The 15,591-nt window shown below is 35.2% G+C and overlaps 1 protein-coding gene across 2 annotated transcripts in view; it reads right to left on the bottom strand.

Moving 5' to 3' along the window:
- The window catches only part of Ldah (lipid droplet associated hydrolase), a 90,312-nt gene that overhangs the window by 59,917 nt on the left and 14,804 nt on the right, over positions 1–15,591 (bottom strand). For both annotated transcript variants that reach the window (XM_026394912.1, XM_026394978.1), the window contains exons 3-4: positions 11,628–11,771; positions 3,422–3,591 (exon numbers count right to left, since the gene is read on the bottom strand). In XM_026394912.1, coding sequence (XP_026250697.1) covers positions 3,422–3,591; positions 11,628–11,771 — 314 coding nt within the window. The remainder of the gene's footprint in view (positions 1–3,421; positions 3,592–11,627; positions 11,772–15,591) is intronic.

Here is a 15,591-nt window from a genome sequence, read left to right on the forward strand (position 1 = left end):
ATAAAACATAACAGCTAACTTATTTTTGGCAAGATGATTAGGGATTGCAACACTCTGGCTTACACAAGCTCACTTGATTGTCAAATGCATCTCAAATGGAGCGTGTCATGCTAACTTTAGGCACGCAGGCACTGTGTTGTCTTAGAGTAGCCCAAAGACACTGAAATTTCAACACTTCAGTGGGGATCACACCACTAAAATAAACTGGCCCAGGTGTTTGGGGTTGGGGTTGCAAAAATGTGGTTAACTGAAACCAAATAAAACTTCTGAATTAAAAAAATCATACAGATGCCCCCCAAAGTGCCTTTTATGAATAATTTATTACACAGATTATTTTCTAGCATACACACTTTTAATGAAGATAAAAAAGTTCACAATCTCTGCAAACTCTATGATCACAGTGTGAGCTATGTCTCTACAAATAAGACTAGGTTAAGCTTGTGGTTCATCTTTTTTTGCCTTTTCTCCATTATTCTTTTTTAAAAATTGATATTTAGTTATTTATTTTTGGTGCTGGGGATTGAACCCAGGGCTTTGCACAATGCTCTACCACTGAGCCACACCCACAGTCCCATTCACTACCACTCTTGCATGGGCAAAATACATGAAAATAAGACAATATAAAGTTAGGGAGTTGAAGAAGCTATAATAATGTATATAACTTTAAGATGCACTATTGTACTTCTTTCTCAACAGACACTGAAAAGGCAACCCCCCAAATGAGAAGGATTCAAAATGAATGTGTTAAACAATCATTTTCAGTGTACACAAGAGAAACCAAATATTACATGTAGAATGGATCTGGAGCAAGCAAACAAAAAACACAGACCTGTCATTAAGTTAACAGACTCTGATAAGCTCAGAAATGAGCATTTTTTTTCTTTACATTTATAGAATGGTAAATTGTTACTATTTTAAATATTAAAGAAAAACTTTAAAAATTTAAATGTTTTTAAAGCTTTAAAAACATCTGAACAACTAATAACCAAAAATTATATTTCATATCAGTTTGCTGCATTTTATTTGGCAGGACCAAGTCACTGCCTTTAGTAGAAAATCAATTTAGTACTTCAATTTATATATACCACACGAGTGAAATCCTAATTGTACAGTGGTGGGATAGGCAGCTTCTGACATGGCTTCCAAGGTGCCTCCCATCCTGGAATGCAGGCCTTTGTGTAATTTCCTCTCCTTACATGTGGCTGCACCTAGTGACTTGATTCTAACAAAAAGAATAGAGCAAAAGTGATATAATGTCACTTCTGTAGGTTACAGGTTACAGACTATGACTTTTATCTTGCCAGCAGAGTCTGTCTGTCTCTTCTCCCAGGTTTACACAGATGAAGCAAGCTAGAGAGGCTAAAGTTAAGGAGGGTAGCTCCCCCCTTCCACCCACAACTGCCAGTGATGAACCAAGATTCTCAGTCCAGCAATTTTCAGGGAACTGAGTCTTGCCAGCAAACCACATGAGTGAGCTTGGAAGAAGATTCATCTCAAGTTTTCAGAAGACAATGCACCCCTGGAAGACAACTTAATTACAAACTTATGAGAGACCCTGCAACAGAGGATCCAGCTAAGTGTGGTAAGAATTCTGAATAGAAACTGTGAGAGACTAAATGTGTTTTACACTACTAAGTTTGGGGCAATTTGACATATAGCAGTAGGTAACCAATACAGTAGTTAACCTATTGACTGAGCTGTTGATTCTAGTGTCATTTCTATAACAGTAACAGATAAGATCTATTTGAAAGTTTTAAGTTCCAGCTATCATTGCTAATACTTTATATAATTTTCACAAGAATCCTTTGAAGAACATATTATTATCCCATTTTACAGATAAGGAAACTGAGTTAGAGACTCAATAACTTGTCTAAGGTCACACAGACAAAATATGACAGCAAGTATTTGAACCTGGGTGTTCTTGCTCTAGGAACAGAGCTCATAGCACTTACGAAAGCAGAACCACCAAGAGGAAGGCCTGGACACTCTGAAGATAGTACCCACACAATATAGTACTAGAGGAAATTTCAAAAGCACAGTAGAGGTTAGTAGTCAAGCAAAATGATAAAAGCAGAAATAAAGAGTGCTTTCTTATTTTAAAACACCTTAACTGGGAGTTGGGGGGGGGCGGAGAACAGAGCAGAGCAATAATACAATAAATAAAGTACAAGCTTGAATTTACATTTAGAGATGAAAAATATGTTTTTTAATACCCAACAAGAGAAAATTAAAAAAAAAAAACCCACTTAGTATTAAAAACCATAGTCAGGGAGGTTATAATTAATACCTTTTCCAGGCAATGATGAATAAATGAGTGTGTCAAGCTGGTGGGAAAAGGAACAAATGCATAGTGAGCTCCAAGAACCTACTAATTATGTGAGATATTTTATCACATGTAGTGAAAAGAAGGGAAAAAGTCAAAATCTTAGGACAGAGCACTACAAGGCAGCAATTGTCATGAGCGTTGGTTAGGCTTTGTCCTCCATGACTGTCCAGGCTCTCTTTCCTCAAATTGTCTTATTCAGTGGGATGTCTTCAAAACATGTCACAGTATCTGACACGTGGTGATGCTTAATATAAGTTTATTGAATGAAGAAATAAGTTATCTTATGGATTGCATCTATTCAATGGTCATTTTAATGGTACATTTTAGTGAAAGTACAGTTTTTGTTTTAAGTCTTATGTAGTGCTTTTGCTTTCCTAGGCATTTTTAATATGTCTTCCTGTCTCCAGTACCTCACTTAATATCTGATACACAGTAACATTAAATATGTGTGAATAAAAGAACAAATGTGTGTCTCAAAAAGCCTGGCAAGGGCTGGGGTTGTGGCTCAGCGGTAGAGCGCTTGCCTAAGCATGTGCGAGGCCCTGGGTTCGATCCTCAACACTACATAAAAAATAAATAAATAAAACAAAGGTATTGTTTTCCAACTACAACTTAAAAATAAATATTAAAAAAACCTGGCAAACTACAGAAGATGTGGATATGACTAAATAAAGACCTAGTGTTCCATAAGGACAGCTGTTTACCTATCAATGAGGATAATACATTTTTTGCTTCTAAAAGGAGACATGAATATTTGCAAAATACCCTCCCAATACAGAGCTTTCTATTTCTTGGATGGTAACTACTTTTAAATATTCCTTTATGAAATACAGCAAGTTAAATGCAACATCAGAATTCTAGACAACTCTAGATTCAAAGGCATTCATTGAGAAAATTCCATTTCCCTCCATTATTTTTTTTTTAAACTATGGGAATTTCATGAACATATACTTACCTAGGCCCACAGTAATGGGAAGTGAAGATGAAGGAAGCCATCAAGTATCCCTCTCTCCATTAACCAAGAGACAAAGTGCTGAGGAGAATGTATACAGTGCACAATAAGGTGTGGACTGTCTCCTCCTAAGGCATACTTACTGGAAGCTCAGGGGCACGCTTCAAGATCTGAAGAGCAATGTAGCTGCCTATTGAATGGCCAATGAGCATTAGCTTTATTTCCTTTGGCACATGGGTTCTCAGGAAAGCTAGTTTGTGTTCTATCTGACCATGTAGTCCATAGATGTCCTTAATTTCTTGAGCATTTGCATCTAAAAGCAAAAACAGGAACATGCTTTCATTCAATAAGTAAACATACGAAACTGGAAAAATCTTAAAAAAATACTGATCATTTATCAAAAGGCTACAGTGTATTAGGTAATTAAATAATATCAATCAATCCTCACAACAATCTTGAGAGGGAAATATTATCATTTTCATTTTCCAGATGAAAATCTCAACACTGTAGGTATCATGTAACAGAGGGATAGTCACAGACTAAGTAGAAGAGGTGAGATTCCAATTTGGGTCTTTTTGTCCTCAAAGCCCATGATCTTTCAACTATTCCATAAACTACTGTAGTTTAGGTAAGTGATTCTTAAACTTGAGCATGCATGCATCAGAATTCCCTGAAGGGTCTTGTAAAACAGATTGCTGGGTCCTACCACCAGAGTTTCTGAGTCAGTAGGTCTGGGTTTGGGCCCAAGAATTTGCATCTCTAAGTTTCTAGGAGGTGCTGATGTGCTGATTTCAGGACCACACATTGAGAATCTCCAGTTTAGGTTAGTTTTTATTACTAATAGACAACCAAGAAAGTCCTACACCGCCTTAATATTTTAGATAATCTTTGTTTAAAGAACTCAGACTCGAAAGACCAGGTAGGAATGTTGTAAATTGTTTCTTTTAACCAGTACATCTTTTGACTTGCTTGAACTAATTTTCTTTTCTGTCACAAATGAACTATTTTTCAGATTCTTCAAGATGTAATGAAAAACTATCCCTGCCTTCGAGAAGATCACAGTCCAAGAAGAAGAAATATACATAAAAACACAATTATAAAAACCTCAAGAAATTATCTAAAGCATTTGGGAAAAGAATAGGGTTTTAATGGATCATGATAAAAGGTAATCCTCTTTTGGATTCATAAAAAGTAAGGCACCGTTAAGTTACCTAAGATAAATACTAGACAACATTCTTTGTTACATGCTCATTACTATAAATGTACAAATTTAATTATAATTTGAATGCAAGCAGAACAGTCTAAATTTAACTACATATTTAATTATATATACATACACACACATATATACATGTCTAGCTACACACTGAACACAAATACATAATTTTAACTATATATTTTCATATAGCATTTAAGGTCTTCCATGACCACAGTACTGATATGATTACAGCACTACCTGAGCCTTTTGCTAAGACTGGATCTGTAGACCATAACTCTCTACATCTCACACAATAATTTTCTTAACTACTGAACTCTTCCTTTCTGTTCTACAAAGCTATATCTTAACAATAATTGTAATCAAACAACTTATATGTAGAATTAAAAAGGCTAACGACAGAACTTCATATTGAAAAAATGCTTTGAGCAAGAGGAGTATTCAGTTTATTTCTTAGGTAAGTTCTTTATAAGACACAAAACCATACCATGTATTGTTCATCTTACCTAAATAATGAAGAATATAAAAAGAACCATTATGTATTTACTCTAAATTTATGATAGCAGAACTGGAAATTATCTACAAAGAAGACAAAACCTTTTAATGTATTATTTTACTTCATTTATTTTTATTGATAAAAATATCAAAGTATATGGCAGTGTTATCTGTCAATTGTGAGTAAAAAAAACTTGAACTGTTATATAATTGTAGAAACTATTAAACTTTTATGTTTTTAAAAATTTCTCAAAATATTAAAACAATGCTTAAATATACTGTTCCCAGGTATCTGACCTCTAATGTATAGGGAAAACTATCCTTCACTTCTTTATTATTCAAATGGGGCACAGAATCACCAAAGGATGCTCTGTGTTCATGGGAAACACCAAGGAAGCAGCTGGATGAGAACCATGGTCCCTAATTCTTTATGCTTACTTACTTCACAGATCTGAAAGGCCTTCTTTTCACAACTGACTCAAGTTTGCTAAGCTGATATGAAAGTTTACTCATACCTTAGGCTCATCTGTTCTAGGTACCCTAAATATTCTGTAAGTTCCTTGTATCAAAACATGGGTGCGGCTCCTAATTCTGAAGGTATGCAACATGTGGAGAGGATGTAGATAGGCACTCTATTTAAAACTGCTATCTTAATAATAAAAAGCTGTAAATTCCAAGCATACATCTCAAAAATATTTTTAAATTATTATTTTCTAAACAGATGGTGAAATCAAGGGTCCTCAAATTACGCTTTCCACTTGACTAACACCAGTGATCTGCTAGAAGTGTGGGAAACAGGAGAGAGATTCAGCACGAACATACTGTTATAGACTTAGGAAACAGAGCAAGAAGCACAGAAGTGTGAGATGAGATTTCAGAAACAGCCATGAGTTCTGGGGCTATCTGTGGTTACTGGGAGAGGTGGAACAAAAAGGAAGACTGTGACTAATCAAGAAGGGCATGAACGATCATACCGATCACACCAAGGAGTCTGCTCTCATTTTCTGAGCAGTGAGAAGACCTCTAAGGACTGTGAGCCTGCAGCAGCATGGTCTAGTCGGTGATATTGGACAGAACTGCCACATTGACACTCCCTAGTCCTTCCCTCTGTCCTGAGACTCTAACACTGCACTTGATTTTGACTTCTTCCCTTGTCCTGTCTCTTAGTTTTGCTACTTCTTTCCACCCAGAGACCTGCTTTCATTCCTACTGACTGTGAGCCCTGAGACTGGACTGACTGACTATTCCTGCTTAGGGCTCATCTAGTCAGTCCATCTTTCCTCATGTCTCTGCTTGTCTAGTCCCAGCAAGAAAGAAAGCTCTACAGGTTTTTCTCTCTTTCTTTCCATTTGGGAGACTGTAGTGGCAGTAGTTGATAACATTTTAGATAATGCATTATTCAAATTCATCACTAATTACAAGATTTTTTGAGATATTTTTAGGTAATGTTTTTAATCTGTTAAACTGAACCAGTATGATTTCTAACTTCTATTTTGTACTTCTTGAACAAATAACTTAAAATTGTTGGTAATGATTCTAGTAAATTAAAGCCAAAAAAACAGTTATACTTCTAATTCCTCAAATTTTCTTTTCACTTTTTTCTTTTTGAATCATCCCTTCTGACATTGGTGAACATCTGTTCTCTCAATTATAGTCAATTTGTGACTATGATAATGTGGTGCAACTAGAATATTATTTCCAACTGTGCATAATTTTAACACGTGCTAATATGAAGCAAAACATACTGTTGCCATCTGATGTGTCATTATGGCTTTCTCTCAATACATATTTTTCACACCGTACTTTGGGTGTCAGAAAACTTGTACCTTAGGACAATAATCTTGGATGGCGAATATAATATATCTGTCCTGTCAACACAAAGCAACCTTCTAGAGCATACACTTTCAACCACAACGTTCAACATGTAAAACAGGTGAAAGCACAACTGTTCTGCTCAAATGGGCATTGGTAAGGCCCAGGCTCAGCCTTCACAGAACTTTTGAGCTACCCAGAATCACTGTCCTAAAAGTAAAGACTGGCATGTCATCTCCTTCTATTCCCCTGCAATACCACACATGATAATCTAGTTGGCTGTCAATAAATTCTTCATGGTAACGAATTGTCTTTTCACCCTCTCTAGACACCACAGCCTCCTTTGGCCCATGGTGGCCCTCTGGGCTAATGCCTCTAGATGGCACTGTTCTCATGAAATAGCAAAGAACCCAGGCTCCAATTACTAAGTTATTAACAGAGCAGCCCAAACAGCAATAAGCATACTCGAAGATGCAAATAAGATGTTGATTTAGAACAAGAATTAAAGACATGTCCTAGAAATGAAAACATACAACACACAGTTTCTATTGGTTTTGTTCATCAGTATCCAATGGGGCAGACAGAGGTCAATGATTCTGAAAGCGTGGTCCCAGGATTAGCAGCATCCGTATTACTTGGAAATACAAATTCTTAGATTCCCACAGATCTATTGAATCAACACCCTTGGGGGTGGCCATTTATGTCTTAATAGATCCTCTAGGTAATTCTGATGCATGCCAAAGTTTCAGAACCCTTGATCTATGGCAATCCTTCCAGTCTGTTTAGACTTTCAAAACTGCTATTCATGTTTTGTTCAAATGTTTGCATTCTGTCTTTAGCATGAGTTCTAATGGTAAATGTGATTGGCTGTTGCTCTGATTAAGGAATTTGATACATAAATTTTCTCTCCAATGCATGGCCTTTCTCACCAAAGTAAAACTGTAGGAATAAGACATACTCACCACTCACCATTAAAAAGTTGACACAGCAAAAGGATAGGAATAAACCCTTCCCAGTACCTTGTAGTATTCCCACTTCTTCCTACTTCCCAGTCTTTGGATTATCTCTTTTCTTGACTAGTTCAGAAAATAGGCCAGAACACCTGGTAGATTTTTGAAGATTGGCACATCAAATAAACCTGTTTTCTAGGAAAAATTCTTCTTTTTTTTCCTCTAGTGCTAGGGATCCAAACAAAGGCCTCAGATGCTAGGCAAGAACTCTACCACTGAAGAAATTTTTTTGTTGGTGCATATTAATTATACAAATCGGTGGGCTTCATTGTGGTATATTGGTACATGAATATAACATAATTTGATCAATTTCACTAACTAATACCTCCCCTAACCTTTTCCTCCTCCTTTCCCCCACTTCCCTTCCAGAAAAATTCTCTCAATAGCTATTTTCTAAATACAAGACTACAAAAAACATATTATAAACAGATCAGAATTTCCTGATAAAGGAAGAGCTATGTATGATAATAAAGCCCCAATTTGGGGCATATATAAACATATATTTGAAAATATTTCATAGCAGAATAAGTACATGTTACATTTTATTCACTTTCAGTTACGTTTGAAAGAGAACTTTGGTAGAGGCAAGCACTTTACCAACAGAGCTATATTCCCAGCCATGAAAGAGAACTTTTAAATCAAGGCTGCAATTTGTATATTCAGTTTCTTTATTCTGTTAAAAATCAAGTTAGATAATCACTATTCATTCACCTTTCAAAATATGCCCTAAAACAAAACAAAACATGTCCTGATTCTAATGGAGAGTGTTGCTAATTTTAAATTCTAATTTTTCATTGCTGCTAAATAGAAAAGCAACTGATTTTTATATATTAACCTTGCATCCTTGATATGGCAACAACCAAGAGTTTTCTGTTGTTGTTGTGGACTCTTAGGGATTTCCTACACAGAAAGTCATATCTTCTGCAAATTCAAAGTTTTATTTCTTTTTCCCCAATCTGCTTATCTTTTAATTCCCTTTTTTGTCTTACTACATTAGCTAGGAATTGCAACCCAGTGATGAATATGAGTGGTGGGAAGGGACATCTTGTCTTGTTCCCGATCTTAGGAGGAAGCATTTGGTTTCTTACCATAAAGTATAATGTTATCCATTTGTGTACAATATGTCAAAATGCATTCTACTGTCATGTATAACTAATTGGAATTTTTAAAATATGATAGTTTTTACAAATATTCTTTATCAATTTGAGTAAGTTTCCCTCTATAATTAGTTTCTGAGATTTTTAAAAAATAATAAGTATTTTTTTAACTGTGTTTTCTATATCAATTGATAGGTACAATTAAAAATTTTTTCTTTACATTTCAGCTTGGGAAGTTTCTATTGACCTATTTTCAGACTCACTTATTCTTTCCGCAGATACATCTAGTCTACTGGTGATCTCTTTGTAAAATCTTTCTTTCTTTATTGCAGTATTTCTTAGTATTTTTTTTGGAAATTTCTTATGAGTCTCCAACCCTGGCTTGCTTTAGCCATTATTTCTAACATGCTATTCTTTCCACTAGAGTCCTATACTCTATTAACAGTAGTTATTTTAAATTTTGTGATAATTTCAAAATTGGTAATAAGCACAGACCTGAGTTTAGCTCCATGCTTTCTTTATTTAGTCAGACTGGTTTATCTTGACTTTTACAATGCCTTGTAATTTTTGTTGTTGTTGTTTAAAACCAGACATGATGTATTAGGTAACAGGAACTAAGTTAAAAAGATTTTTTTTATGTGAGGCTTTGTTAATTAATTAATGGCTAGAAGTTGGGTTGTATTTAATGTTTACTGTACTTGTAGATGCCAGAGACTTCAGTTTCCTCTAAGTTCCTGTTTTCTATCCTTTGTCATCACTGGCTTTCCCTAAGAACTCCTCCTTAAACAAATTCTGTGTCTTGTGACTTTTGTAGTTGCAATACACTTTCATTATCAATTTCTCTTTCAACAGAGGTCTGTTGAGGTAGTGATAAAATATGGAAGAGAAAAGTATCTTATAACCTATAATTAAAGCTCAGTCTCTACGTGGGCCTGAAAACCTGTACTATGATCTTCCAAAGAGCCTGTCACCTTTTCCCCCACCTCCAGGATAGAGAAAGCCTTCCTCAGGAACACTGGCTAAGTGTCCTTCCTCAGGTTAGATAAGGGTCTGGCAAAAGGGAAGCCTTTGTTGTTGAGAATGCTCTGGGCATCCTGCAAAATTTTTCTCCATGGGTCAAAAACTTTGCAGAAATCTTCCTCAGATACTCAAAAAATAATCTAATGGAGTTTCTGGAGGTAACACCCAGGAAAATGTGGGTGGGTGCGCAAGAAGAGCCCTATGGGAGTTTCTCACGTTCACCTCCAATAATTCATCAAAATCACTATTGCATATTCTATCAGATTATGGCTCTCTGATCCTCCACTTCAGGTATTCTCTTCTCTCCAAATTCCAGGTTGGAATTTGTCCTGTGACCTCAATTCTCTGCCAGATCTAAGAAAAATCACTGGATTTCATTTTTTTAAGCTTTTCTCTTATTGTGAGGATGAAAGTGACAAATTCCAAGTTTTACATGTCAGAGACAATCATTCGACACTGAAAGTTTTCTTGGTACATAATATATGCCCACTTATTTTTTGGACAGGTAATACAAAGTAAATAAATTTTGAAAAATACCCTCAGAATAAAAATGTAACCATTTTATTAAGGCTTAAGATATACACTTTATCATGACATTGTCATAGGGAAGAAAGCATTAAAATTCACTTATTAGACAATTCTTAAGATACTTATTTCAGCCTGGAAAAAACTCCTCAGCTACTGTAGAGAAAGTGTTAAAGGCACTGGGAAATCTCATTTCTCTGCCATGCTGCTAATGCTTGTTTGATTTGAGGTTGAGAAAATTTAAACATAATTAAAAAAAAAATTATAAAGCTACAGCATTCTTTTTCCAACCTTTATATTAAGGAAAACTATTTGTTTTACTTCCTTGTTTAGTTTTGAATTGCTTAAATTTTTAAATAATAAGCACATATAACTTTTTAATACAAAAATATGATTAAAAAAGTTAAGAACCATATTTAACTAGATGAATTGATACTGTTTATAGGATCTGAAACACTTACCCAAACTAACAATAGATTAATAAACCAAGCTTTAGAAGCTGTTCAAAAATGTTCAGCATGTAATCATATTTACTCCCTGGCCTGGGAGATCACTTCTTTAGAGACCATGCCTTTTATTTTTCCTCTACTTCTCCTCCTATCACAACTTTGGAAATATGCGATCAATAAATATATAGTGAATTAAAAAAAAAGAAGGAAAGTCATATGTAGACTATTTGATCTACCCAAATTCTTACAGAGAATTCCTGCATAAGATTTAAAGTGTCTCTAAAAATCCTAAAATTACCAAAATGTGGCTTACACAGGGGTTCTCATTGGTAAAACTTTTTTGGGGGGAGGGGGTGTAGCAATTATTTATTACTTTAAAAGTCAGTTCTCTCTTTTGTAAGACTGTTAGGTTAAATTAATCTTAATTATATAACTAAAAAAACAAATACAGAAGTTTATCAATAAATTTTTTGGTCTGACTTGGTTATCTGTTGTGTTATTAAAAAACCATTCCCACAACATAGTAATTTAATAAAACAATAACAACATTTATTTTGCTCATACACTTGTAATCTGATTAAGGCACATCAAAGTCACCTGTTACATATAGTGACGCAAAATGTAGGGGATGAAATCGTTGGTAAAACTCTTAATCTTAGCGGCTTTCTAGAAACAAGAATACTCATTCACACTGTAAAGGAAACTAAATGTTAACAAGGACATACCTTCTGATGTTGTAAGAATCTTCGTGTCTTTGGGGGCCAAGGCATGCCCAGCATGACTGATAGTCCAAACTGGAAAGCATCTGTTTGTCAAAGAGTACAAAGCTTTTGCAAATGGCACATAAAAAGAAGAAAAACCCGGGTTACCTAGGAAAGAGACAAAGACCTTAGATTAATCAAACTCCTGTAAGAAGATGCAGACTAGAAAGGAAAGGTCAATTTCTCTTCACACTGTGCTCTACAAATCCTGCAATTTTATACCTACACTTTAATTTTTAATATCCTTTCTACCTTAAGTCTGGGAATAACCACTCAGAAAATTCTGTTCCTGCTTTTTCTCCAACTATTTCAAGTAAATTCTCCCTATTCCTCAATACACTAACTGGAATCACTAAACACAAACCAAGTGCTTAAACCCAAACACTGAGAGTCATTCTTGGTTTCTCCCTGTCCTTCACATCCAGCTTACCAATAAGTTCTGCCAAGTTAGCTTCCAAAATGCATCTCAAATTTGCCCTTCTCTCTCCATTAGTGACCATCACTTCCCAGGTTTCCTACAACAGCATCCTAACAGGTCTGTCGGCTCTTGTCCCCTTGGAATCCATTCTTCAGGAAACCATAGAGATATATCTTCAAATCTCATCCTTTTTAAACACCCTTGAGTGGCTTCCCACTGTCATTTGGATAAAGTCTGAAATCACTAATACTGTCTATAAGACCCTTCAAGGTTTGACTGGCTCATTTATTAAGCTGCATGAAAACTAAACAAACAGGCCAGTCAAATCAGGGTTACTATCCCACACAAAGAGAACATTAAGGAATACTCAGTGTTGACTTGTCATTATCACAAGTACTTATGCTGCAAACTGATGTATTATCTTTGAAGGACACAAACTAATACATATTTTTCTTGTGTGTATTCAGAAAGTATTTTTGACATACTTCTGATATAGAGAAATTGAATAAATAAATTATCTTTTTAAAAAGATTCAATCTAACACATGTGCATTGGAAAACGACAGTGAAATGGGGTTTTCATCTAGCAATTGTCTGGTTCATCTTCACAGTTACTAGTCCATTGCTATCACTATCTATTTCTCCATTCAATTTATTGATTTCTTCTTGTTAGGTTTTCTCCACCTTACTTGAGTGCACTGATATAAATAACCACAGACAAACTTCACTGATTTTTTTCTCAACTGTTCATATCTTTCAGTTTCCTGGTTAGGCAGCACAGCAAGATGCATAGATTCTAAGCCAGGTGTAGTAGAGCATGCTTGTGGAAGGCTAAGGTTGGTGGATCACTAGAGTCCAGGAGTTCTTGACTAACCTGGGCAATATGGTAAGAACCTATCTCAAAAAAAGGAGCTGGGGGGGGGCGGGGTTATGGCTCAGTGGTAAAGCACTTGCCTAGCATGCATGAGGCACTGGGTTTGATCCCTGGCACCACTTAAAAAAATAAACAAATAAAATAAAGCTATTATGTTCATCTACAGCCAAAAAAATTTTTTTTAAAAAAGGGCTGAGGATATACCTCAGTTGGTAGAGTGCTTGCCTTGCATGCACAAAACCCTGGGTTTAATCCCTAGCACCATAAAACAAAACAAAACAAAACAAAACAAACAAACAGACAAAAAAAAAAAAAAAAACAAACCAAAACAAAGCTGGGCACCATGGCACACACTTGTAATCCCCTATAATGGCCTCATAGGCAGTGTTAGTGATTTCGGGGATGGAAGCAGGAGGATCACAACTATGAGGCCAGCTTCAGCAACTTAGTGAGACTCTATGTCAAAAATTTAAAAAGATGCTGGGGATGTAACTCAGGAATCAAGTTCAATCCCCAGCAAAGACTAGAGCCAGAGTGCCTGGTTTGGAGTCCTGGCTTCCCCACTTACGAACTATGTGAACTTTGACAAGTTATTTAACCTCTGTGTCCTATTTCTTCATCTATGAAATGGAGATAATAGTCATACTACTTTGTGTAATGACCAAATGAATTAATTCAACATTGCCTGCAACATAATATGTGCTACATAAATATTAGCAATTCAAATTTGTAAACCAACATATAGCCATACTGTCAGTTTGCTTTTGTTGCATTCTAACCTAGTGCTGGAATTGCTCCAAGTTCCAAATTCCTTTTTGTGATGGTACTACTGTCATTTTTGTCAAATAGGTAAAAACTTCCTCAAATACAGTTATGTACTCTTAGCTAAGGGAGATGGAAGAGGGGAAGGGTATACTAGCACAGGGGTTGTGCAACTAAGATGGATGTGGGTGGCACTGCTTCATGTTTTATAAATATAAATTTTCAATAAGTTTGGAATATTTTTAAGTATAAAATGCAAAGTAGCAATCCAACTTCTTTCCTAGTAGCTAGCCAAGTGCCCCAAGATCATTTATTATATAACTCTTTGCATTGATTTGAAATGTCTTTTGAGCCAATACAAAAATTTTGGTGTCAGCTTGCTAATTCTGATTCCAAATAATCCTGTTTATTTTTGCTTTTCTCCTCTGCCAGTACCATCCTGTCTTAATTACTACACTGTGTTTGTAATGTCTCAGTAACTGGTAGGGCAACCCCCTTTTCTTTATTTTTCTCTTTCTAAATTTTCAAGGCTGGTCTCATAAACTTTAGGATTAGCTTCACTCATTTTTAAAAATCTCTTTGGGATTCTTATTAAAATTTCATTTATTTATACATTATTTTAAAAAGATTTAATATTTTATATCACTGGGTATAATCTAGGAGTGTGTTCTACCCCATATTCAAATGTTTTGTACTGTGGTGAAGTTCTACAGACTTCCTCATATGGCTAGAAACTACTAAAAGCTAACATTTTTTAAGTGCAGTAAGTTACTGCATGCAGTATTTAAGGGCTTTACATCCACTAACTTAATTAATTACACTTTGAACGAGATAGTAACAAGGTACCAAGAGGTTAAATAACTTGCTCAAGGCCACATAGATGGCTAGTGTTCAATAAATATATGATCACTGAAAGAACAGATGAAAGAAAATAATAATGTTGAATAAAAAAAATACACAAATGACCTGGTCTAGGATATTCTGTATATATGTAGTTTTAATTAGTATTATAATAGCTCTATAAAGTAGGTGGCATCAGAGATAGTGAATAAACAACCACTTATACCAATATGTGGCACACAGTAAGAGCTCAATAAATTGTATCTATTATTATTAAAATTAAAAACTGATTTAACATTAAGAAGATAGTAAAGATAACAACTACATAATTTAGATGCAACATCTACAATGTCAGGATATATAAAAACCAATGAGTACTAGATAATAGAACAGCTATGAAATAAATTTTTCTCCCTCTCTCTGGGAATAAGTTTGAGTTTTTTCCCTTACTAACCATAAGGACTTAAGAAAACCCCCTTAATGTTCTGAGCCATTATTTCATCATCATCAAGTAAATGATGATGCCTATGACTACACGCTCATTCACTCTATTTGGCATTATAGCTTCTCTTGCATTTTCTTTAGGCCATCAATTATTTTTTGAGCATTTACCATATGAAAGCCACCAAGCAAGGCACAAGACAGATAATCTGAGGGAAGACAACACTAAGCAAAGGCTCTCAAGAAATAAAGAACATGAAAAAAAAAAAAAAGAAAAGAAAAGAAAAGAAAGTACATGGCTCCTAAAGCAATAGAAGAGAGTCCAATTCTTGGTTCTTCTTTTCTATATTTAATGTATGGATTGCATTCAGTGGGGCTATACCACTGAGCTACATCACAAGCCCTTTTCAAATTTTGAGACAGGTTCTCAATAAGTTGCCTGGGCTGGCCTCAAACTTGTGATACTTCTGCCTTAGTCTTCCAACGTGCTGGGATCACAGGTGTGTCACTATGCTCAATGGTAATCTGACTTTTAATCTAAGTAATACTGGAAGAGTGAGTATAGCAGGGTTAAGGCATGAGCAGATTTACATT

The sequence above is a fragment of the Urocitellus parryii genome, chromosome 12 (genome assembly GCF_045843805.1).
Source record: "Urocitellus parryii isolate mUroPar1 chromosome 12, mUroPar1.hap1, whole genome shotgun sequence".
NCBI lineage: Eukaryota > Metazoa > Chordata > Mammalia > Rodentia > Sciuridae > Urocitellus > Urocitellus parryii.